The sequence below is a fragment of the Apostichopus japonicus genome, chromosome 9 (genome assembly GCF_037975245.1).
Source record: "Apostichopus japonicus isolate 1M-3 chromosome 9, ASM3797524v1, whole genome shotgun sequence".
Lineage (NCBI taxonomy): Eukaryota > Metazoa > Echinodermata > Holothuroidea > Aspidochirotida > Stichopodidae > Apostichopus > Apostichopus japonicus.
Genome location: NC_092569.1, coordinates 36,530,352 through 36,556,003, shown reverse-complemented (window position 1 = coordinate 36,556,003; position 25,652 = coordinate 36,530,352). Strand labels below are relative to the sequence as shown.

Below are 25,652 nucleotides of genomic sequence, written 5' to 3'. Positions count from 1 at the left end.
GACCCTTGGTTAGTTGACGTTAGTGGACATTAACATAATCCATGTTATCATAACCAACCATATCACCATGTAATATTACGGCCAACTCAACTGACTAGATTGGATGGCTAGGCAATATTTCTGTGGGAAATTCTCGGCGGTTCACTTGTTTTGTCAGTTTGGTTGCTGGAAAATTGATAAGGTAAGGGTATTAACCACTTTCTAGTTACAACAGTAGTAAGCTAGTTGTGTTAACAGCATTATAGAAAAACGACTAGTTTATCACTGCTACTAGTACGTCGTTAGCCATACAGACAGTTGTACACTATGTACAGCGGGAGTGTTGACTATGCATTATGATGTATATATACCACATTCATGATATGTGTAGCTGTTGAACTGCAGGTGGGCGAGATAATCATTTAATTCCCAAATCGATTCATTCTGAAATTCGAAAAAGAAAGGAGGGCACAGAAAATCATCAGAACTTTGCAGTTGGACGTGTTCTGGTTATTAACAGAACTTTCGTTCGAAAAAAGGCCTATCATAGTTTAATAGAAATAAGAATAATGACTGCCGGGCATGCTTTGCTGGGGGTAAATATAACACATGAGTGAAATAAACTAATTCAAGTTGATTAGTTCACAGAGACGGCGGGTGCCATTCGTCGATGATCACTGTAGGGACCAACTATAATAAGCATTTAACAAAAACCCTCCGGGATTCATAATAAATATGGAATGGTTTTATTCGAGCAATTATGATCCTAAAAAACCAAGGTCCGTATTCTCACCTCCGTGGCGCGGCGGCGGCCTAACTACCTCATCGATATCACATTCATTGAGGTGTGAAAAAACAACAGTCATCGGAAGTTTGTCAAGATTGATCTGATCGACAGAGTCAGAATCGAATATGGCTAATAGCCAATACAGATTTCCGTAAGAACCAAAATCTGGCTGCCCTCCCCCTTAATAAGAAAAGATACAAATATTGGAAATAATTGACACAATCATTGCTCTTGGAGATTTCATATGATCCGGTGGTTTTACAGGAAACTTTAATACAAAAAGTATAACAATCAGCATTGCCCGCCCGTTGCAAATGTGCTTGATGAAATTAATTTAGCAGACTACATGATTTCAGAGCTAGTAGGCCTATATAGGCCCTACTGTTCGCATTTACATGAATTAGAGGCAATGACTTCGCCAAGGGAGAATGGGAGGCACGTCCGGTATAGTTCTGGAAACGATCGATGAACTTATCTTCGCTCTGGCACGCTCACACTGCCTCTGTCGCCAGCCAGCATCCTCATTCTGTTCCCCCAATTGTGCTTTCATTTTGCTGCCCATGCCCCCCCCCCCCCATTCCAAAGGCCTGGCTACGCCACTGAGTAAGTGCATGATGGCTGTCAACACGTACGTGTATGGGCATGTGTTACTGGCGAAACACGATCACTCGCTATTATGACTATCCCAATATAAAATGAACTGAAGATCCTCTCAGGTCTTACAGGACAGTACAGGGACGAAACTTGTAAGAGAGACTCGTTAAATCGTCTGACAGGTCTCACAGTACATGGACTAAACTTGTAAGAGAGACTCGCCCGAACTTTCAGGTCTCACAGTACAGGGACTCCTAGAAGAAAACAAAGGCAGTCACTCCCAGTATACGCATACTCGAGACAGTGATCATATATGTGGTCATGAAGTGTTCCGTAGTCAGGCCTGACGAGGGGTGGGGTACAGGGGCTCAATGGGATCTACAATCCAGGGGACCCGAGAAAATATAGACGGGCCCCGAAAATATATATATTCAGGGGGGAGGGGAAGCGTCCCTGTGACATAAGTTGTCTCGTGGGCCCGACCGGGGTCACTAAGGCTCTGACCGCGTAGTATTGAATGCCTATATTGTGACGTGAACCAATGGAGATATCAAACCGTTTTCAGTTTCTGAAATTGCTTAGACCTACCGTAGCCTACTTCATATTGGACTTGGAAATGTGCCAAAATTGTGTAAGGTACAGCTAGTTCGTCATGGTTGGACATTGGTCACCCACTTTTTGTCCGATTTCAGAACGTACACATCTCCCCCAAACTGAGCTTTCCTTTTGTACACACATGATACATGTGCATGAAACAAACGTTTGGATAATCATAACACAGAGGTGTGGCCGCGTTTATCATTTTAGAAAAAATGGACGGTAATAAAAAAGGTTCCTCTTCGTTAGAAACATTCGAGTGTCGAAAAAAAGGGTTTGAGATTAATTGATGGTCTGTCCCTAAAGTCACATGTCCCCTGCCCCTCGATCATGTTCATGTTCTTCTGTATCCCCTAGATTTTGTCTCTCGTCTGTGAAGCTCTGAGCGTGGTGTAGACGTTGTAGAGTTTCTGTAAATTTGAGGTCTCGTTCGTCTCATCAGCACCCCCCCCCCCATCCACACTGAAGGCCATCCATCCAATAAATCCCGTTGCGAATAAAAAGAATATTTCAATTAGTTACAATCGGGTGAAACAACACCTACAAATTGTTGTCTTCCCATAATTTGCAAATATGAGAGTGTATATTTTACTTTATTTTGTTTCACGCATAAAGATTTCAGCATCGTGGAATACTACAGCCATACACTATGGGGGAGGAGCCTCGATACACTATTGAACAAATTGAGCTTCTTCGTCGCTTAATGAATACGGGACTGTCACGTGATGATATCATACATGCAATCGATTCCATGAATCGGTTTGAGCGCGAGTTTGGTGGTTACTCCCCGCATACCACGAGTAGAATCGATCAAAGCCCACTCCATAGTCCCGTATCAGCACAGCAGCCAAGCCCTCAATCCACAGCAACCAGCAGTCGATTCGACATTGGTCAACCAAGTGTAGTCACGGGGACTGGTGATCATGTTCTTAATGACGTCGATACAACGTCATTCACGTCGCAAGTGGTGCAACCGACGCCCTCACCAGGGACAGCTGCAAGGAACGCCTCCGGTCGTCTACAAGATGTTGCCCCGCCCACTGCGACTGAAGGGTCACAAGATCGTTATGCGAATAGACTAAAGGTGGACGAATTCCAAGTAGCCGATGAAGAGATACAAACATTGCTGAGGTTAGTTATTTCTTTGCATGTTGTATTTTCAAACATGGCGTTCATTAATTTGATCATGCATGACGTAATATACAGTTCAATAAAAATGTCCAAATGATCCGTCTCCCAAATCAGGATTTGCCTTGTCGTTTACAGTAGCCGATCACTATTTAAGAAATAAAGATGAAAACAGCGCTGATGTTAAAGGGATAGTACGGTTGCTTCACAATTATGTTGGAAATTTCTGCATCTTAGGTCAAAACCGCGTTCTCGAAGCATTTTGAATTGCCTACATAATATCAACAGCAGAATCTGTAATGTTATCATGACAATTGAGCGGTAAATATTTTTATGTTTCTACATAAAATTAAACTATCCACAGCTGAAAATAATGTTTCCACTAGCAAAAGTTTCAATTTTATCGATTCTAAATACACAGAACATTGATAACTGGGCAAATATACAAAATGTATCATATTTCAGGGATAAATCAACAACAATATTATAATCGGATAGGACTCAGGTTTTTGACGAATATTAAGTGTAAATTACACCACGCACCACCCACTGTAATCTACTCCCTCAAAGAGTCGAGAGTTAACAGACAAAGTAGATCACATTCGAACCCCCCACCCCATATTTCGATATCAAGATTTCAATTAACAATGTGAAATCATTTATTTCTCTTTAAGATGAAGAAAAATAAAATTTAAAAATTCCCAGGTACATGCACAAATCTTGTCTGGTGTATTTGGTTTTGAATCATCGATGCTCAAATCTATAGTTCAAATTGATTTTTTAACGAAATTCGAGCTTCACTCTTAATATTGTGCATACACCCAACTTTTTAGTTCAGGAACCAAGTCCCAGAGTACAGTTTCGATTCTTGATTTCTTCAGTAAGGGGCTACCAGCTGTAAGAGACGAAATTCGGGAATTCTTGGCCAAGAACAATCTCTCACAGAATCAATTGGGTCGTGATATTGGGGTGACAGGCAGTTACATCTCGCAGTACTTTCACAGTGTACGCTCAATGCGGAATGGAACTATCGCACTCATGTGCAAGTGGTACATCGGCAAGAAGAGGGAGCTAGATGGTAAACGCTTGCATTGTTTTATCATTAATGTTATTCATTCCAATTAATGCAGTCAAGTCACAAGGAGTACCTCCAATCAGTTGTTTTGTCAAATACACTTGGAAGTTTCATTTACATCTGTCGAAAATTTAAGATAAGGTTACTGCCGCCAATCATCGTAAGATCGTAAGAAAAGATATAGATGACAGACTCCCGAGTAGCCTTCACACTTTCCTTTTCTCTGTTAACGTGAGACAGTTTATGTAAAACTTAATTCAGAATAAAGAGGCTCATCAAATGCTGGGTGTCTTTTCTGATCGCTAGTTGGGGTTACTTTTTAATAAGACGTTCTTTTATGTTTGTTCTTGCAATTAATAAATAGCGGGCGGTTTAGCTCCAGCTGTAAGCACACCTACTACTACGCAATATCACCAAACTAATTATGACAACTTCATCCGGGCACCCACGAACAGATTCAGTCCTTACAGTCATTCCAACATAGAACTGGCCAAGAATTTCAAGATCCGCCGGGAGCGATTTGTGTGGAAAGAGAGCTGCACCAAAGTTCTGGAGGCCTATTTCAAGAAGAACCCTTACCCGAATGATTTAGAAAGAATCCGACTCTCGGACGCTTGTAACGCCATGCAGCAAATACCAGGTGAGGACAGTGGTGTGTGGGACTAGGGGGGAGGAACTGGTGAAGGAATGGTAATAAAATGCGGGAAATACCAGATAAGTGTATAGTGATGCTAGACGCAAGGCTGGAGGTGGTTAAGGGGGGGGGGGGCTGGTGAGGGATTGGTAAGACAATGAAATAAATGCAAGGTATGGATGCAGTGGTGCAGAACAAAAGGGTGGGGGAGGAACTGGTGAGGTAATGCCATGGTTATACAATGCAGGAAATACTAGGTAAGCGCATATAGGTGTAGGACTCAAGGCTGGAGGTGGGGGGAGGGGGACTGGTGAGGGATTGGTTAGACAATACAACAAATGCCAGGTAGGGATGCAGTGGTGTAGAACTAAAGGGTTGGGGAGGGGAGGAACTGGTAGTAAAATGCAGGAAATACCAGATAAGCACATATAGTGGTGCAGGACTCAAGGCTTGAGGTGGGGCGGGGGGCTGGTGAGGGATTGGTTAGACAATGAAACAAATGTCAGGTAAGGATGCAGTGGTGCAGAACTTAAGGGTGGGGGAGGGGAGGAACTGGTGATCGAGGGAATGGTAATACAATGCAAGAAATACCAGATAAGCACATAGTAGTGCAGGACTCATGGCTGGAGGTGGGGGGCTGGTAAGGGATTGGTAAGACAATCAAACAAATGCCAGGTAAGTTTGCAGTGGTGCAGAACTAAACGGTGGGGGAGGGGAGGAACTGGTAAGGGAATGGTAATGCAATGCAGGAAATACCAGATAAGCACATAGTGGTGTAGGACTCAAGGCTGGAGGTGGGGGGCTGGTGAGGGATTGGTAAGACAATCAAACAAATGCCAGGTAAGGATGCAGTGGTGCAGAACTAAACGGTGGGGGAGGGGAGGAACTGGTGAGGGAATGGTAATGCAATGCAGGAAATACCAGATAAGCACATAGTGGTGTAGGACTCAAGGCTGAGGTGGGGGAGGGGGGGCTGGTGAGGGATTAGTAAGACAATGCAGGAAATACCAGGTAAAGTGCATATTTGTGCAGGAGTCAATGGTGGAGGAGGGAATGGTAGGGATAATGCAAGGAAAGATATACCAGACAATTAAGGCAGGATGTAAGGGAACATAATGATAATATGCAGAGTGGTCCTAGGGGAGGAGTAGCAGCACCCCAAACACATTTGTTGATAAGGAACTGTCTTATATCTTCTTCTTGTCCTATGAGAATTGCTTGCCTAGAATCATCCTAGTTATGGACATGAAGGCTCACTGAGTGTCAGTTTCAATATTTTGATGAAATTTCATTATTTTCAGGCCATGCGATTCCAGAGAGTTGTATAGTCACACCGGAGCGAGTCTACCATTGGTTTGCTAATCGTAGGAAGGAACTCAATAAGAGAAAGAGATTATGTAAGTTATCAGTAATTAACAGACATATCCAAGTTAACTCGTCGTCATTACAGGTCGCTAATTGATTCCTTTGTTCTAATGAGGATGGATATCTCTTGAAACTGGATTTGAATGTCCAACCTAGTGGGGGTGGGGGGGGGGTTGGGGTGACTGTGGTGGTGTGGACAGAGTTGAAATGGTGTAGATTGGGAGCAACATGTGGAGTGTGAGAGTTTGGAAGAGAGAGGGGGGGGGGGGAATATGGATGAGGTGGGTGATGGGGAGATGGGACTTGGAGTGTTAATGCAATATATGCTCAGTACGTCAAGTATTTATTGAAGTTGATTCACTGTTAATTGTATTTACAGCTGAAATAATTCCTGTGAGCATTTCACAATCCCAGGATGTCATATCATCTGTGGATGACTCCAAGCACTCTGATGAAAATCAAACTCTGACATTTCCAGGTAAGCCTCCTCTTATTGTAGTCTTCCATTCATTCAGTATGGGGGTGGAGCTGTTCACTGCATTACAGGAAAATCCCCCCTCCCCAGCCTCCTCCATGCATCTTTTCTGTATGCAACTCGGGAACTGGTGAGCACTGTGCACATGTCACACGCGGACGCTGGTAAATATTGCTTGCTTGTTCATAGAGGCTCCTGACAAAAGATGGAAAACCAACCCTGCATATGTAAAGTCTAAGGGGACAGTAGGGAGAGGGAGGTAAGGGTTGCAGCCCGGGGTGGGGAAAAAGTATCTGTTAAATTACTACTCCATCATATTGGCCTTCATTCGTATCCATACGATCAGAGAACAGATAATTGATAGCATAGTTTTAGTAAGGGGAACTGAGGTCCTCTCTCTTCCCGTCCTACAAATGTATTAAGATGGTTAGTAACTGCTCTGGCTAATTGTTTGTGACTGTGACATTAATCATGATTATTTTGGAAAGTAACATGGAAGGTCCAGTGACTTTTGTAATGCATCTTTAGTTCACAATCAGTGATGCAGGCGGCACAAGATGGAGACAAAATCTTTACAGGAAAGCAAAGAAGCAAACTAACATACTCCCCTCCCTCCCTCCCCTCAAAGTGCAAGCTAAACTTTAGGCCAGCTATCTTTATCATCATTTATATACATTTGGTACAGAACATCCCAGGGACAAAGTTCACTTTTGCAGGCAGGGATTGTCGATGATGATTTGGGGCTTCAATAGTGGAAAGTGGTGGAGCTGGGGGGGGGGGGGATCAGGGGGAGCAAGACTAGATTGCATGAACGAACCTCCCCTCACAGCCAATTTTAAGTTAACGGTTACTACGGATTGGTGATAGTCTTCTTTTTCTTCTGTAGTCTTGACAACTCAAAGAGAAGAGGGAAAAGACAGCAGAGTTGGGATTGGCACGGAGCAGGTGATTGACTTAGATGGAGATGATGATCACCCACGTGACCCTAAAGAGATTGCGAATCAACTCCAAGAGGTTAATAACTCCATCATCACTTTCATGAAAGCAGTTGAGGAGAAAACTGATGAAGAGGAGCTAGAGAACAAAGCTGATGTTGCCATGTTACATGACTAGGCTGAGATGGAGTCTCAAACAAAGAGATTAGGCACTAAGGAGCTGCCAGGCTCCCATGTTACATGATTAGGCTGAGATGGAGTCCCAACAAAGAGATCTGGCACTAAGGAGCTGCCATTCTCCCATGTTACATGATTAGGCTGAGATGGAGTCTCAAGAAAGAGATCAGTCACTAAGGAGCTGCCAGGCTCCCATGTTACATGATTAGACTGAGAGGGAGTCTTAACAAAGAGATCGGGCACTAAGGAGCTGCCAGGCTCCCATGTTACATGATTAGGCTGAGATGGAGTCTCAGTGAAGAGATCGGGCACTAAGGAGCTGCCAGGCTCCCATGTTACATGATTAGGCTGAGATGGAGTATCAACAAAGAGATCGGGCACTAAGGAGCTGCCAGGCTCCCATGTTACATGATGGCTGTGATGGAGTCTCAACAACGTGATCGGGCACTAAGGAGCTGCCATGCTCCCATGTTACATGATTAGGCTGAGATGGAGTATCAACATAGAGATCGGGCACTAAGGAGCTGCCAGGCTCCCATGTTACATGATTAGGCTGAGATGGAGTCTCAAGAGATCAGGCACTAAGGAGCTGCCAGGCTCCCATGTTACATGATTAGGCTGAGATGGAGTCTCAACAACGTGATCAGGCACTAAGGAGCTGCCAGGCTCCCATGTTACACGATGAGGCTGAGAGGGAGTATCAACAACGAGATGGGGCACTAAGGAGCTGCCAGGCTCCCTAGTAGGAAGATTGAAAGATGAGTAGGAAGTATAATGGAAGTGTCTTGATGTATTGGCTTTAACACATGTTTTGTTATAATCATACCATCAATGTCTTTATTACTGCCTCCAAATATTCTAGGAACACCAAATGAATGGTCAGCTTTCATCACTCTGTTTAATCTTGTTACAATGGTTCCTTCATGCCTCCCCCCCCCCCCAAAAAAGTAAAGTAAATAAAGAAATTCAAACAAACACAGATTCGAAGTTTAGCCCTCCTAAACACTTGAAAATTGCTAGCATTTTGTAAGGATTTGACCTTCAGTGTTTTACAATCATTGAGGACTGCTAATTTAGACATTTCAAAAAATCATCAAGAGAGCAAATTCCACATTTGATGTAATATGTACCTTGGAGTTTAAATGTAAGTGACCAATATTTATGTGTCTTGGATGTTGAGGGCAACACTGGAAACCATTGATACACCGCAATGGACCTAGCTACCAGTTTTACCATATTAAATGTAAAGAAATGTCGCTTTATATTTAAACGACGTTTGTTACATGTGGACCTACTGTAAGCAGACCACACAAGTTTAGCTCTGAATATGAAATTCCTCGATAGATGCTCAACCACACTTCACCTTGATAAGTTATTGATGTAATTTGAATGTTAACAGACTTTATGAGCTTCTTTGCTAACAGATGGGAAAGCTCTTTTCATTAGAAAGATGTTACTCCTCAGACAATTATCCTGCAAATGATGTGTTTTTCAAAGACATATTTGTTATCCAGTGAAATAATCATTTTACTTATACAACATTTCGATATGTTACATATTAGTTGGATTAATTTGTAAAAGTTTTGTGGTTCTAAAGATAAGTATTACACCAAAGCAGCTTTCTGAGTTGAATTTGAGAGATTATCCAGATACCAATAAGTTACATAACTAGGTTGGGGTAATATTTTATCTCAAATAATGAAGGTTTCAAATTGTTAAAATTTGTAAACAATTCCTTGAACATGAGGTTAATAATATGTAAACATGGCTCGGATGGGGACTTGTTGAGAACTGGAAAGAATTATAAAATAATCGCCAAGCACCCTTCCTTTGATCCAAAATAAGTTTAAGACTGGTCTCTTACTTTGAGTAAGTGTTATAAAATGGCAGACCAAAGACAAAAAAAAAAAAAACTTGCTCTAAAGGTGATCAATACTGATCCCAAATCTAATTAATATTGGCTAAAAGTTTGAAAAGTAGTTTCCTGGTGGTTGTGAAGCTCCAATTATTTCCAGATATCTGGGAGTGTTAAATTAGACCATTCAGTGTCTCAGTGAAGAAACTCATGCTGAGGCTGGTAGTAAACTGCTTATTCAATCATTCTGAGGCAGTAGTTAATTATTCAATCATTTTGAGAGTTGTAGTCAAATGATTGTTCAAGTTTGAGCATGAGTGACCATTATTTGGAGTCAAAACTAATGACCTTTAAGAATGAGGCATTGTTAACCTGGAACTAAGTTTGGATACACCCTGGATGAATAAAGTCATGTGACATGTTATGGCATACTGACAGCTGCGAAACTTTCATCATCGCCATCTCAAAATAATAAAACTCATTAAACGATATATCTAAATACCTGAAGTGACACTATGGCATAAAACAAGTGTCATCGATTGACCATACTGACTCTTCTTAGTTTTCATGCTAAGAGATTGGAGCCAAATAGAACTTTAAAATAAGGAATAATAAAGACAAAAAAAAGGGAAGGCGAATAAAAACAAAAAAAAAACAATACACCAAAGGAGTAAGTCTTGTTATTGTTCATCTTGTATTCCTCATGTTTACTCCAAAGATATTTATGTTTTAAAACCAAAGAGATGAAAAGTGCAATATTTTGTAGGTTAGTAACAGTTTTGTATTTCTATGTTTCATGTTTTATAATTGATAAGTTAATAAAACAGTCTCAACTGATTTATATCATGTTTTGTTCATACTTTACAGCTTTTTTTTGCTTTTTGATCAAAGCAGCATAGAATAGAAAGCATTACCTCCTACAGACCCATTACATCATGTTCAGGGCTGAATGGGTCAATAAAGGTCATATTGTTTTTGGCATGAACACTACCTCATGTGGAGCAAGCAGTTACATTCAGCTCACTGTATTCTGTGCAGTGTGTGGTCACATATGAACACTTGTATTCATATCCATGCAGGATTCCATTGGTGAATGAAGACTTACTACTTTACTGTAAGAAATCGAGCTCGTACAGAGAAAACACTAACATGATGAAGAATAAACACGAGCAATCAGTTCAGTAATGGTTTTAGTGAAGCCCAGGTCAGCTCAACGATCCTGTGTTACATGATGTGATCGGGCATGTACTCACCCGAATCAACTAGTACACTGCAAAAATATATCCACTCGAGGAATATTAAATTTGAAGGTCAGATAACTTATAAAATAGTATGGAACGAGAAAGAATCTTGAAAACATTCAAAAAGTCCAAGCAAGCTTTTGTAAAAGTTCTGATTAATAAGCAATCAATGTTTGTAAATGAGTCATGGCATATGACTACTATTTTTCAAATTGGAAAGTCTTGAATGCACCTATGAGATATTTCTTAAAGGGACATTGACCCTTTCAATAAGATTACTCATCATAAATGTGATGTTATTAGCTCTACCACAGTGACTGATCACTCTAATACATCTCTATAGGCTGAAAATACATCACTTTCTAATGATTTTTCCAAGAAAAGACTTTCAAATTCTCAGGAAAAAAGAACCCAGTTTGTAAGCAAGTCATCCTCACCTCAGATTCAAATTGGATGCTTGAGCAAGTCTAGCTGGTCCGTCACTTTGTGTATGCAACTGTTCAGCCTAACACAATGAAGCAATGTTGGTGAAAACATCTAGCCATGTGACCTACTGCAGTTCACTGTTACTTCTGCCATGCCTAATATGAATATTCAACACAGTTTATAAATATTCATAAGTTTCACTTCTTTCAATCTACTGGAACAACACCACTGGTATATACAATTCTAAAGACAAAGTTGTTACTTTTCTCAGTATATTAAAGTATAAAACTTAGGTGCCACCAAAGCCTGTCTTGTCATGAATATTCATATGTGTCTAAGGCAACTGGAAAACTGTTTTTGCAATGATTGGCCTGACTGTAACAGGGCTTGACACAGCCCATATCCAGCTGGACCGTTCCTCTGGGTTTGAATGACTTTACCATTCTGTCATTCTCAGACAAGTTCTCCACATCTTGTTATGATCACTTTATCCTTGGGTTTTCCTGACTTGGAGCCAACAGCTTCCATTTTTCGTACCACTTCCATTCCTTCTATTACCTCCCCAAAGACAACATGTTTGTTGTCCAGCCTACGAAAAAGAACAAAAATATGACAAAACTTATAATAGATCTTTGTAGAAATTATTGCAATGAGAGTCAGCTGTAACAAAGCACACCTGCATTACATACCTGCATAACTTACCTGCAGGACATACCTGCATAAGCAACAATACAATAAACTGCCATCACCATTACAGGCAAATCATGAAATGTTCTTGTGTTGACTCTGTACTCTTACCCCTGCAAAGTTGATGTCGCCTTAAAGTTATCATTTGCCTCTTTCAGTACCTTACATGAGATGCAAACCAAACCATTATCATTTGTAGTTTGTGATAAAGATAATTGTGATGAACTATTTCCACAAGCACAATAAGAAAAATCATATTCTATTTAGGAGATATCACAGGTTAAATATTCCTTCACCCACAAGGCTGAGGACTGGAGCATGTCTTTATATGACATCATAGAGCCAAACTAGCTTCATTTTGTTATGTTTTTCATTATTTATGACAGTGTTTTATTCCTGTCATGGAGATGGGTTTGCAACTCATGAAAATGTTGAATCTATTATACTGAAGTACAGTACTGAACAGGGACTAATTATAGCATTGATTTCAATGTAAACACTGTCAACATTCTGAAAATATGAAATTTATGAAAAATAAACAAAAGATAAAGTACCAGGTTTTCAGATTCTACTGGCTTCATGATATTACAGATAACAAACGGAGAGCTCCCAGACATGACTTTTAAACTAGGATATCTCAAAAACCAGGGATGAACCTGAGGTAAAAAAAATTCACTGAACTTTGCAAAATTTGCGGTATAGGCTCCAGTTTGCTTATGCTACAGTGTGTTAGGATAATAGCTTTTGTCCCCGAGGTAGAAAAGAAATCACGGATATTCCGCGAATTCGCGGAAAAAGCTCATGTCTGAAAAACAGAGAAAGATTTTTATTAGCTGTTTGGGGAAGTTGTTCACTGTCATAAAAGCTTAAGATGATAGCTGGGTCTGTGTCTCCTTTAGAACTAGTTGCCTATTGCTTTCAACCTGTTAGTATTTCACTGATTCAGTTAACTGAATTATCATTATAGCAATGCCCTTCTTGTTAAACAGAGCTATTGCTACAAAAAAATTAACAAATGTTTGACTACATACCAAGGTACTTTTTCTGTTGTTATGAAGAACTGTGAGCCGTTAGTTCCAGGCCCAGAATTAGCCATAGACAGTAAACCTATCAATGGTAAAAAAGAGAAATAAAATGCAACTTGTGTTATATTTGCATATTTGAATTAATTACAAAACAGGATTCAATGATAATCCAAGACGTTAAAGGGAATTCTGACTTTTTTCTTGATTTTACCTATCATATACGTGGTCTTTTAGCTGGGGATACAGAATGATTCTGAATATAAATATTCAATCAAGTCAGGTCAATTTTTCATGGCGTTATAAGTTGTTTTCCTCGACATTTCTGTTACTTTGAGAATCATGAAAATAACCATAAACCTTGAAGACAGCTTCAAATTTTATTTCGTTTACGAAAAAAATTGTAATGCTGCAGCATGGTTCTTCAAGGATTCTCCAAATCTTTACAAAACTTTTCAAAAACCACTTCACAGAGAAATAATTGTAACCTATTATTTAAAAAGTTTTCTATAAATTCTCATTCATGCAAAGTATGAAATTCAATTCACCTGGTTGTGTATGTAGTAGAGTAAAGTTTTCATCTTCAAATTTAGATCCATAAATTGATTTCCCTCCAGTTCCATTGTGATTTGTGAAATCTCCCCCTTGACACATCTTCAAGAAGCGTTAAGGATCACAGGAATCTCCAATGAATGAATGAATCTCTAATGAATGAATGAATGAATATCTCCTGAAACCCTAGATTGTCGAGGCTGTGTATAGATAAACGGTTGTTCGTAGTTGTGGTCGCACGCGTGGTACGTATATGTGATATTTTTTACGACGTTTTCATAGAAATGTTCACGATTTGATTGCTCTTTTAATGGAATATCTTCTTCGTTCCTCGCTTTTAACATTTTATCAGCTGTTTTCATCGTTTTTGACTCTTACTTTTTGATAATTTTATGGACTAGTTCTAACGTAACTGTGAATACCTACGGTGCGTCAGCCTAACAGCCCTCCACTGCTATATAGTATAGCCTAGTCTCCTAGAACAGTGCACGGTAATTCATTTCCAGTACGGCAGTACCCAACGCATTGAATATCGATCTGTTATTGTTGGAGACCTAATCCAGCGACTTACAATGGATCCAGCACCCGAACAACTCACTGACACTATTATTCAGAGTCAATCAGCCACAGCGAATTGCTTGCCACAGTGCCAACATCCAGATAATGATCCGGAAAAAGATGTCGTTTGTGCGTTTTGTCAAATAGGATATCATCTCCAATGCGCTGGTCTAAGGAAACAGCCACCTAAATCGAAAGTATGGATCTGCCAACCATGCCGTAAACTACCAAAGCTCCTACAAGACACCATTCAAAGACTGAATAACGCTCTCAAGGAGATCGAAGAACTGAAAACTCTGAATCGACATGAAAGAAAAAAACACGAGCTACAGGAAATACCTGAATCTCGCCAAGGATTGGAAGAGACATTGGAAGAATCATATTCAAGCATCGTTCAGAAACAACCACAGCAAGAGCAAAGGCATAATTTACTGATAGGAGATTCAATTTTAAGAGATTTCAACAATGGAACCTTCGAAAACACAACTGTGCGATGCATTCGCGGAGCGTCTGTCGAATCAATACGTATGGACTTAACTGATGAGATTGACCTCGAGAAAATCCAGAACCTGATTATTCATGTGGGGACGAATGATGTTTCGAGCGGGAGTGACGTTACAGAAATTCTTGAAAAATTTGAGGACATGATTACAACTCTTCAGGTAGCCACTCCAAAAACGGAGAACGGTCCCTTCATCACCGTGTCTGGGCCATGCCCGAGACTTGATGCCTATTCGCCTGAAATCGAGGAACTTGACAACAAACTGAACGAGCTGATGCTGAAACTAGACTGTCGATATATTGCAAACAGCTTATCATTCAAGTACGCAGATGGAAGAATAGACCGATCAATGTACTCTGACGACGTTCACTTGAATCGCAAAGGAGCTGTAAGACTTGCAGAGCGCCTCACAGCAATCCCCTCGATATACTGTCAAACTCTAGTCAACAAAGCCACTCCTGAAGATCAAATCCACAGCAATCCCAAACCATCGAAATACAGGAGCCCTCGTGTAAAGTATCCTCGCCGCAATCATGTAGGACCTGATCGCAATCCCCATCATCGCCTGAATGCCAGGAGTTACCAACCGCCCAACTTCCGTCGCCCAACAACTAGACATGAACCAATGATGCCACTCATTCGCCAACGCCCACCATACCACTACCAGAACCATTACCGAGACAAAACCAGCTATAATGATCATGACCAACATCATACGCCATCAGCACGACGCGGTTGCTACAATTGTGGAGAGCATAACCACAACATTCGAACCTGTCGTCACCAACAACCGTTACAGTGCCGAGTTTGCTCGCGTTATGGTCACAAGGAACGATATTGTTATTTTCGATAGGATCTTGGCCAAGATGATAGTGCCGTAAGTACTGTGAAACAAAAGTATAAGGTGGAAAGTATCGACTATTTGAAATACCACAGGTCCAATGATTTTATAATTTTGAACTCTCCCGCTTCTAACATTTTAAACGATGAATTTTGCATTTTAAGTGGTAATTTTAATGTTCCTAAGTTATTTGATTTGAATAATTTTAATTCTGATCATAATATACCCTCGCAGAACATATCTGCGTCGGGCGAAATAACTCAATCTGGCCGAAATTTGAATACATCCACTCCCCATTCCGAGAGAATCTATTCACCAAACCCCCATGAGAAAAAGACGCGAAGGTCCAATATGCTCCAGACTGGATTTTTGAATATATGCCATCTACTCCCAAAGGTTGATCAGTTGCAGGCTCTCATGAACAATCAAGAAACAAAGATTAATGTGTTTGCCCTAAATGAAACATTTTTAACTGATTCAATCCAAGATTATGAATTAGCTATATCAGGCTATAATATTATAAGGAAAGACAGAAAAGGGAATGGAGGTGGCGTGGCTGCCTATATTGAACATGGAAGGCCGTTTCTTAGACATCCTGAGTATGAAGTTGACGTAATTGAAGCATTTTGGATTGAACTCATATTACCCCATATTAGAAATGTTCTGCTATGCATCATGTATCGCCCACCAGATTCTAATACGCAATGGTATGAATGTTTTCACGATATGCTTCTAGCACCTTTTAAAGATTTTAGTGATATTATAATTGTCGGTGATTTTAATATTAACCTCTTAGATAAAAAGGTGAATAGGAGATGGCAGCTTGAACTTCGAATATTTAATCTGACTCAAATGGTAACAGTAGCTACGCGGCAAACTGAGAGTACAATGACTCTAATTGATCATGTTTATACCACAAATGAAAGTCGATTGATGAACACAATCGTGCCCCAAATACGTCTGAGTGATCATTTCCCTATTTTCTTCACTTGGCGACTGAACAATAAAGTAATAAGAAATAAATCACATCGAAGCTTTAAGTATAGAGCCATAGATCGAATTGATACTGCTGCTTTCAAATCAGATTTGAGAAACATGCTACCAATAGGGCCCCTCCCCCATGAATGTGATGTTGATAAATCTCTGTCATGCTGGCATGAGAACTTCATTAATGTTTTGAATTTGCATGCTCCCAAGAAAGCAAAAAGGGTCAAACGTGAGAAACAACCGAGGTGGTTCAATAAAGATATTAACAATGCAATTAAAATGAGGGACCGAACAAAGATCAAGGATCCTACTGCGTATCGATTTTGGCGCAATAAAGTGACTTGTATGATACGTGCAGCCAAACAAAACTATTTCAAAGAAGCTATAGCTTCCAACAAAGGCGATTCCAAAGCCATCTGGAAAGTTCTGAGAGATGCGCAATCGAACAACACTGGAATGGTTATTAACCACAGTCCCAATATTTTAAAAGTGGATGGAAAAATAATAACAGACACGCGTGATATTGTGGAAGCCTTCAATAAATATTTTATTGAAGTGTGTCAAACTTACCTAGTTAACAACCAGCACAACAACTGTGATACTTTCCCTGACGTTAGGAAGTATGTAAACGCCAAATTACCACAAGGGGAGACATTTAATATCCCAAGAGTAACTGAACAGTATGTTTTGAAGTATCTGCAGTCGCTTGACCCTAACAAAGCGACCGGTCTCGATGAAATAAGTGCGCATGTATTAAAGATAAGTGCAATTGAAATTACTCCCAGTATTACACGAATAATAAATCAAAGCATTGATACTGAAGTATTTCCATGTAACTGGAAGGAAGCTAAGGTTATTCCGAGTTTTAAAACGGAATCCCGCCATGATTTATCGAACTACAGACCTATTGCAATTTTACCAATTCTCTCAAAAATAATTGAAAAACATGTCCACCTAGCCCTCAGTAAGCATTTGAATAAGTTTGACCTTTTACGTAATACACAGTCGGGTTTCAGGGAAAAGCATTCATGCGAAACGGCGCTATTGAAGGTTGTGGATCAGTGGATGGAATCTATTGATAAGGGGTATATTTTGGGAACTGTTTTCTTAGACCTCAGTAAGGCATTCGATTTGGTAAACCACGAGATTATGGTAACGAAACTACGTATTTATGGTGTATCGAATAAAGCAATTAACTGGTTCAAATCCTATTTAGTTAATAGAAGTCAATGCACATACTTAAATGGTGTTTTATCGAGTTCAAGACGAATTGCATGTGGTGTACCCCAGGGAAGCATTCTTGGTCCACTTTTGTTCTTAATTTATATTAATGATATCGATCTCACTTTGGAATATTGTTCAGCGGATATGTATGCTGACGACACAACATTTTATGCCAGTGATACATCTACCATTAACTTGAATAACAAATTGCAAAGAGACATGGAAAAAGTTAGTGCCTGGTGTGACCGAAATAAAATGGCAATCAACACCACTAAAACGAAGGTATTATTGATGGGATCTGGTCAGAGACTGGCTTCATTACCTGACAATGCAAATACTCTTTCTGTGACACTCGGGGGCAAAATTCTCAAGACTGTCAAATATGAAGAACTATTAGGTGTAAAAATTAATAACAATTTATCCTGGCATATTCAGGTTGACAACGTTTGTAAAACAGTCTCAAATCGCCTTGCCTTACTGAGACGCATACAGCCATATATTGATTTAAATACGAAAATTATCTTCTATAATGGGTATGTACGACCCATTCTAGATTATTGTAGTATAGTCTGGGGTACGTGTGGAGCAAATGATTTACAAAAGTTGTTACATATGCAAAAAGCAGCAGCGCGTATTATTACGAACTCGGGAAGATATGAAAGCTCGACAGAATTATTTAAAATGCTAAAGTGGCACCCTGTCGATACGCAAATACGTATACGACGATTGATCATGATGTACAAGACCATGAATGGCCTCTCCCCAAATTATCTAACCCAATTATTCAACTTTACACACGAAATTCATAATCACAATTTGAGATCCACGACCCAAAGTAACTTATACCTGAAAGATGGTAAAACGGAATATCACAAGCGTAGATTTTCCTTCATAGCTGCCAAAGAATGGAATAGTTTGCCAGCTGAATGCAAGCATGCCAAATCTTTACCTATTTTTAAACGTTTAGTCAATGAATTTTTCAAGTCTTAATCATCTCATTACGCTTTTATGTTCTATACCCATTTTTACAGTTTTGTGATTTACTGTTGTATATTTGTATGTTTAATAGTCTTACTCTTTGTTTATTGTTTTATAATATTATTCTTTTTATACTGATTGTATTTTAGGGCCTCGGGGAAGATTAGCTTTGGCTAACCGAGTCACCCTTTTAAAGGTTAATCATAATAATAGGACAGTATAAAGCTTATAACATACGTAGGTAAACAAAACTGTCACTACAAAGCATGATGGGCTATTAAAAATTAAAAAATAAGAACTTAGTTTTAATGTAAAAGATACTGAATCTGGTATCTTAAACATTTTCTTTTTCGATACAAATGCCAAGACAGTGCAATCCGATGATGCTAATTAACCTATCATATTCATGACCATAAAACAAATTTCCATCCCCAAATTAGATGCAATGTACACGGAAGTCTGCTTTCAAGGTGTCCTATAGGCCTATGCTTACTTTGAAATTATTTAGTTACAGAATTTCTGATGAATGGATACACCTGTCATGATATTTATAAACTGCCCAGAGTTTGCATTCTGTGTTATGTGCATAATGGAAAATGTTACCATGTTAAAAACCTAGCTGCTTTCACCCCAGCCTCCAATTAGATGAACAAGGCTTTCCAGATCTAAAGTTTCAATTTAATGGTTTACTTTTCAACTTTTGTATGAAATATCTTGCCATGTATCAGCACGTAACAAGTCTAGGGTCAATCCACTCTTGCAAGGGGATTACTAAACTTTACTAGTTGCTCAAAGTTAAAGGGCCTGACATTTCTACAATAGCAGGACTTTCTTCAAAGGCATGATATTTCCTTCACAGGTTTTTTTGCAACAAATAGCAGTTTTTTACAAGTATTTCTCTTTTAGTTTCTCAAAGGATACAAACTGTGGAATGATTCTGTGGAATGTACTGCCTTTGTACCCAAATCCTTTCTCGTGTGTGCACAAACAGCGGAAATTTTCTACAAGAAAAAAATATGAGTATTATTTTGCTAATCTACAAGAAATATTTGTGAAAGTATCCTGCAATATCTCACAATAACAACTACTTTTGTGGATTATCAAGATTCGAACCCCCCTCCCCCCCCCAAAAAAAAAAAGATTCAAATACTCTAAATGACATATGAAACAAAAGTCAGCTTCTGTATGCTGTAACCTCAAAAATGATGAAAACAAGAAAAACATTTGACATATCTGGTAATACAATATCTGTTCTTTTGCTTAGATTCCTGTCTCTGTAGACCGGCTTATCTACAGTAAAGTAGTTTTGAAACTTTAATGATCTTTCATATAGAGCAACTGTCATATTAAATTCACAGAATGTGATGAGTATATGTATGTTTTGGAAGTTATGTCCATTCATATATTGGGAGAGTGGTATCGATTTCAGAGGATAACTATGAAGTTGGGAGCAGTCCTGAGGAAGGGTTTCATCAAGTGACTCTATCCTGGTTTGTACCACCAATATTTGATGCATAATAACTCCCAGATGAAGAACACAATTACATAATGAAAATAATGAGATATGTTTTGATTTCTGTGTCTCTCTTCTCCCGTCTCCTCAATAATGGGTGAAAACAAGACAACAAATTTGGCATAACTGGTAATACAATATCTGTTCTATTGCTTTGATTCCTGAAACCCTGTCTCTAAACTGTAGTACAGAAATACCCAAAATAAGGTGTGACTTGATTAATGTTTTCACATGAAGTTACAGTAACACAAAAAGTAACACAACATGGCTACAAAACCGTAAAGTACACTATTTTTTTCCAGATGACAAAACTAATTGATTGTGTATTTTGTTTGGTCTCACCTGCTGTTTTGGGGGTTAAGTCTTTCCTCAAGAGCATCACTATCCTTCCAACCAGTTTGCCGGCTATTTTGATATCAAAGAAGACATGGGGGTTTGCTTTTGGTCTCTTGAAGGCTGGATTTTCAGTCTGAGAACAAAGTTAAAATAATAAGTGTTAACTTTTCTTCTTGTTTAATTGTCTCCTTTGAAGAAAAATGAAGTATTTCCAATGAAAGCAATATATTTAGTATGAATAAAAGCAAATGATAGATTAATAGGAAATTCAGTGTGTAATATCTGCCTTATTTGTACAATATATATAAATACTTTTTATCATATGTCAAGCCGTAATAAGCAACTGAATGACAGGAAATAAGTAAAACCTTTTTCACCACCGTGCATCCCAGTCAAAAACTTTCTATAGGAGTCTTGTATCTTGACTGTTTAACATTTTCTCTTCATATTAAATTACTGATGCTATTTTCACTCACAATGATCATTATGATTATAACTAACAAGTGCCTAGCATAGCGATTCAGGCAACCTTTCCACCAATAGCTCTCCTATAGCTCTGTGGAATGCTTAGGAAGGTTACCATGGTTACCTTATCTTCAGTCTCCTCTGCTGGTCTCTTTTCTGTTGCTTTCTCCTCCTCCGCTGCTACTTCATTGTCTTTCTTCAAAGTTGCTCCCGAATACTTCTGGAGCCAATTATCATCAGCCCATACTTCAGATAAAGGCAAAAAATAATTAATTCAGGCAGTCCGCAACAAATCAGGATAAATGACGTCATACAATGCAAGGGATTTTTGTTTATTTCGGTTAGTTGGGATATCATACTATATGCAAGGGATTTATGTTCATTTCAGTTAGTTGGGATATCATAATAAATGCAAGGGATTTATGTTGATTTCAGTTAGTTGAGATATCATACTAAATGGGAGGGATTTCTGACATTTTCTGTTCATTTCAGTTAGTTGGGATAGCAATACTTTATGGGAGTAAATATGTGACACTTCATTATCACTATGGTGACATCAAATGAAAGAGTCAGTCTTTCATCAGTGAGGATGGTGAACTACCAGTCCTCACACTGTATTAGGGATGAAGATAATAACCCATGCAGAGTACAGCAATATGGAAGCATTCTTATAACCATACATCAGCAAAGGATGTCATATATTTTCATTAACTTTTTTGCCTCTTTTAGAAAAAGTGCCAACAAAAACAATGCACAAACAAAATTTCACTGAAGAAGAAATTCATGGACGTTCTAAAAGGGGAAAAATCTATCCACACTATCCTCATATTAAAGGTGGCACACTTGAAATAAAGTAACACATACCTGCTTTATTGGCACCTTCCTTGATCTTCATTGGTTTAGCAAGGTTGACACGGATGGTCCTCCCAAACAGCTCAGAATCATTCTATCATTCCAGGTATTAAGAAACAAATTTAAAGTACAAGATATCAAGACTTGTCTGCATATACCTCAGCAACTGTACACTTTCTAAAGATGTTTCGATGAGTTTGGCTTAAATGAACTTTAATCATACAGGGAGTACAACAACATCCAAATATGTTACTTTTATGCAAGTGGTACTACATGGGATCTATACATTCTAGTGTGTCAGTTAAATACTATTAGATTATAAAATGCAAGTTCATAAGATAATTTGGTGACACAAAAACTTATTTCTTAGATAAAATTATGGAAAAGAAAATAGTTTACTCACCATGTTGTCAATGGCTGCTGCAGCATCCTGTGAAGGAAGAGCAAAAATCTATCAAGAATCCTACATTTAGTAAAGTTGGACAACATGGACAGTTATATCCACCAGGGTGAGGGCAGAGCTCAGCTACAGTATCAAGTTCTTAGTGTCTATACAGTAGCTATAGTTTTCAATATGTAATGAACTTTTTACTGGGGGTGCTGCCAGCTGGTTTGGTGTCTAATAATTACCTCTCTTACTAGATAAACTTAAGTGCTTAAATATATCTGTTTACCTGTAACCCTGGACTTTAATTTGCTAATGTACTGTAGAAGGCAAACTGAACAGTGATTCCAAACCTAAATATTTAATTAAATTGAACTATTTGCAGAAAGTTCTAACAACTACCAGTAACAACAATAGAACGATAAGTTCAACAAACAATACCCTTGGCTAGGGTGCTATGCAAGTTGTCATTTTGGGTTAAAAAACCTAAATAACTGAATTGGTCTACTCACAGCCGCAAGCTCAAACTCTACAAATGCAAAACCTCTGTGTTGTTCAGTTTCATAGTCCAGAGGTATCTGAATGTCCAGAATATCTCCAAATGGAATGAATGCAGCATGCAAAGTCTTTTCCTCCACTTCCTCCGTGAGACCACCTATAATGAAGTGAACATTTTAACAATTATTTTGTAACTTAAATAATACCTTCAGGAAACAATGTGTAATGAGAAGTCACTTTCAAGAAAAAATGAACAGCCAAACATCCGCAGAGAAAATATTGCTTTTGAGATCTGCCACATTAATCTATTCACTTGAGGTTCAGTTGTGTGGCATAGATATATTGATGGTCTGTTACATGAACAATAAGGATAAGTTTATACTTATTAATAACAACTACCAAATTCTCTTGATCTATTTAATATTGCTGTTGAGTGAATTCTTCTGTGGGTTTGCTACTTTTAGATTCAGAGATTGAGAATGCCATTTTCAAAGGAGTTTCATTTACTATGGCTGTACAGCAGTGGTATTGAATGAGGTGTTTTACGTCCTTCAGTTCTGTATTTGAGAAAGTGCTACAAAGTTCTCAAGGTCCACTCTCTTGAACCATCAAACAGGGACATGTAGTGGCACTGTGGCAGTGAAGAGCAGTAATGGATGCAACAATTATATGCCCACCTTGGAAATCTCTGAAAACTCACCAAATAGAGAAAGTGTGACATAATAGGCCTTTGCTATATTAAATCCATCATCTTCCCCAACAGGGGTATCAAGTCACTGCTCAGAGTCCTCCATTACTAGGGATTTTACACCAACAATAAATATCTTGTCACTCTCCAATTATTTGGAGAATGACAGATCAGATCTGTTACTTATTTTGATTTTATGAAGTAATAGCACTAGGCCCTAGGCTATGCTCATTTTTCACAATTACAGTTCTCATTAATAACAACGACAATTCTTATAGTTAAAATGCTTATAGTTTAAATTTTTCCTTTTCCATGCATTTGTATAGCTTAAGTATTGCATAAATGATCATGATGAATATTTTGTTCTTCTTTGTACCGGTCTTTCTAGTTTGTATTGCATATCAAAATATTCATTTATGCATTGTTCAACATTCATGACACCATGTATTTGTACAAAGTTGCTGGAAGTAAATTGTAATCATTGTCATAAATGGGAGAATGTGATCATAAGAGTCCCGGTCTCTATCTGAATAGGGTTCCAAATTTACTTCTGCTAAGATTCCTGATTGTTGGAATTCACTAAGCTAAACTTAGGTGGAGTGTATAGCCTAGTGGTTAACACCGGCGTCTCCCAGTCATGAGATCCCCGGTTCGATTCCCCGCCGACAGCAATGTGTGTCGTCTGGCAAGGGTGTTGTTCAATAACAACCTCCCGACATGGACATTAAATGGATGTGTGCCGAGAGATTGGCTTCGGTCAGCTTGCGAGTCTAAAAGCCTCCATGGCTTCTTTCGCGAGTTCCTGCTTGCGGGAAGATCACATATACATACATATATACATACAAACTCATACTAGCTAGCCCAAATTTCTGCAGTACTGGTACTAGCACTGGTAGTTAGACGTAATGTAGTAGTACTGTAGCTATATGTAGCACTACTAAAAAGGTGGGACTTATTCGCAGGGCAGCCCTGTGAATAGCCAGACACATACACCTTATTCACAGGGCAGCCCTGCGAATAGCCGGACACAAGTATCTTATTCACAGGGCAGCCCTGCGAATAGCCAGACACATACACCTTATTCGCAGGGGCAGCCCTGTGAATAGCCAGACACAAGCATCTTATTTGCAGGGCTGCCCTGCGAATAGCCAGACACATACACCTTATTCACTGGGCAGCCTTAGACTGGGTTAACGGGCTCAGTAACTTTTGGGGCTATTCGAGTTTGCTTTTGAGCACCACCTATCTTTTTGAGAGTCTTAATTGGGAGCCTCTATATTTTGAGGAATTTATTGGCCTTTGGGATTCCTATCTTAATGCTGTTAGGATTGGTTTTGGGAGCCTAGGGCCTTAAGATTGAACCAGTCTAGCATTAGTACCGCCAACAAAAAAAATGTCATCCCTCATTTTCACCTTTGTTTTTGCAGAGTGACTGCTCATTTGCATGTAAAGGTGTGGGAGGGGGGGGGGGTGTCACACCCTTGACCATATTGGCTTTCAGGCAATATTGGCTTTTGGGGAATCCCAAGATAAGCTCCCTTAAAATAAAGCTTTTAAAATTGAATTGCTGGGGTTCCAAAAATTAGCTTATGAAGTGGCTAAGACTATTTGGGCCCAAAAGGTTGGCTTTTTCACGGCCCCTAAACTGACTGGTATCAATAGCAAAACCTAATACTAAACCTATTTTCAAAATCGTTACAGCCCTGCGAATATGGTGTCTGTGTACGTTATTCGCCGTCCTGCCCTGCGAATAATCACTTCGTATTAAAAAACATGCAAGTGAGTTCGCGGAACTACTACGTGTGTTACACTACTATACACCTCTGCAGCATGATCTGGGTCTACTACAGTCAAAGAACGATTCCCTTGCATCATCATACAAAGATCCTTTAATCCATTAGGATATTGATACTTAACCCTAAAATGAAGGAAACATACCAACATAAACTATTCTCTTCGAATTTGGGTTGGCCATCTTTGGCTACACACAAAATGGGAATCAATCGTTTCCCAAGTGTTTCTTGCTACCGGGCTGAGGTTAGTTCCAAGGTGTTTCGAACAGATAAGTTGACCTGTGACGTACTTCCGTTTCCATCCATGCAAGAGCCCCTTCTATTATTCACCGGACTGAACCTGGCCGACAGAGCTAGCAAACAGCAAATTATACTCTAAAGTAGGTATAATGCGATCACCTGGCAGTAACGTGACAAAACGTGTGAATGATGAAGGCAAAGTGGGTAATATAGGATAGTATACAGTAACACTTGGAAGAGTCCACGTTAACGTGTTTTCTATT

General features: G+C 39.2%; 2 protein-coding genes across 2 annotated transcripts; one reads left to right on the top strand and one right to left on the bottom strand.

The window, feature by feature from the left end:
* Window positions 1–27: 27 nt before the first annotated feature.
* Window positions 28–9,769, top strand: LOC139974034 (homeobox-containing protein 1-like). Its single transcript, XM_071980949.1, has 7 exons — window positions 28–181; window positions 2,573–3,088; window positions 3,967–4,163; window positions 4,525–4,800; window positions 6,096–6,191; window positions 6,539–6,637; window positions 7,521–9,769. The coding sequence occupies exons 2-7, from the start codon at window positions 2,607–2,609 to the stop codon at window positions 7,745–7,747; spliced, it is 1,377 nt and encodes a 458-aa protein (XP_071837050.1). The 5' UTR covers window positions 28–181; window positions 2,573–2,606; the 3' UTR covers window positions 7,748–9,769.
* Window positions 9,770–10,276: 507 nt separating this feature from the next.
* LOC139974038 (peptidyl-prolyl cis-trans isomerase E-like) lies at window positions 10,277–25,452 on the bottom strand. Its single transcript, XM_071980953.1, has 10 exons — window positions 25,295–25,452; window positions 22,683–22,825; window positions 22,189–22,215; window positions 21,798–21,879; window positions 21,058–21,179; window positions 20,475–20,601; window positions 19,541–19,620; window positions 13,526–13,631; window positions 12,987–13,062; window positions 10,277–11,857 (listed from the first exon to the last, which is right to left on the bottom strand). The coding sequence occupies exons 1-10, from the start codon at window positions 25,329–25,331 to the stop codon at window positions 11,722–11,724; spliced, it is 936 nt and encodes a 311-aa protein (XP_071837054.1). The 5' UTR covers window positions 25,332–25,452; the 3' UTR covers window positions 10,277–11,721.
* Window positions 25,453–25,652: the final 200 nt, after the last annotated feature.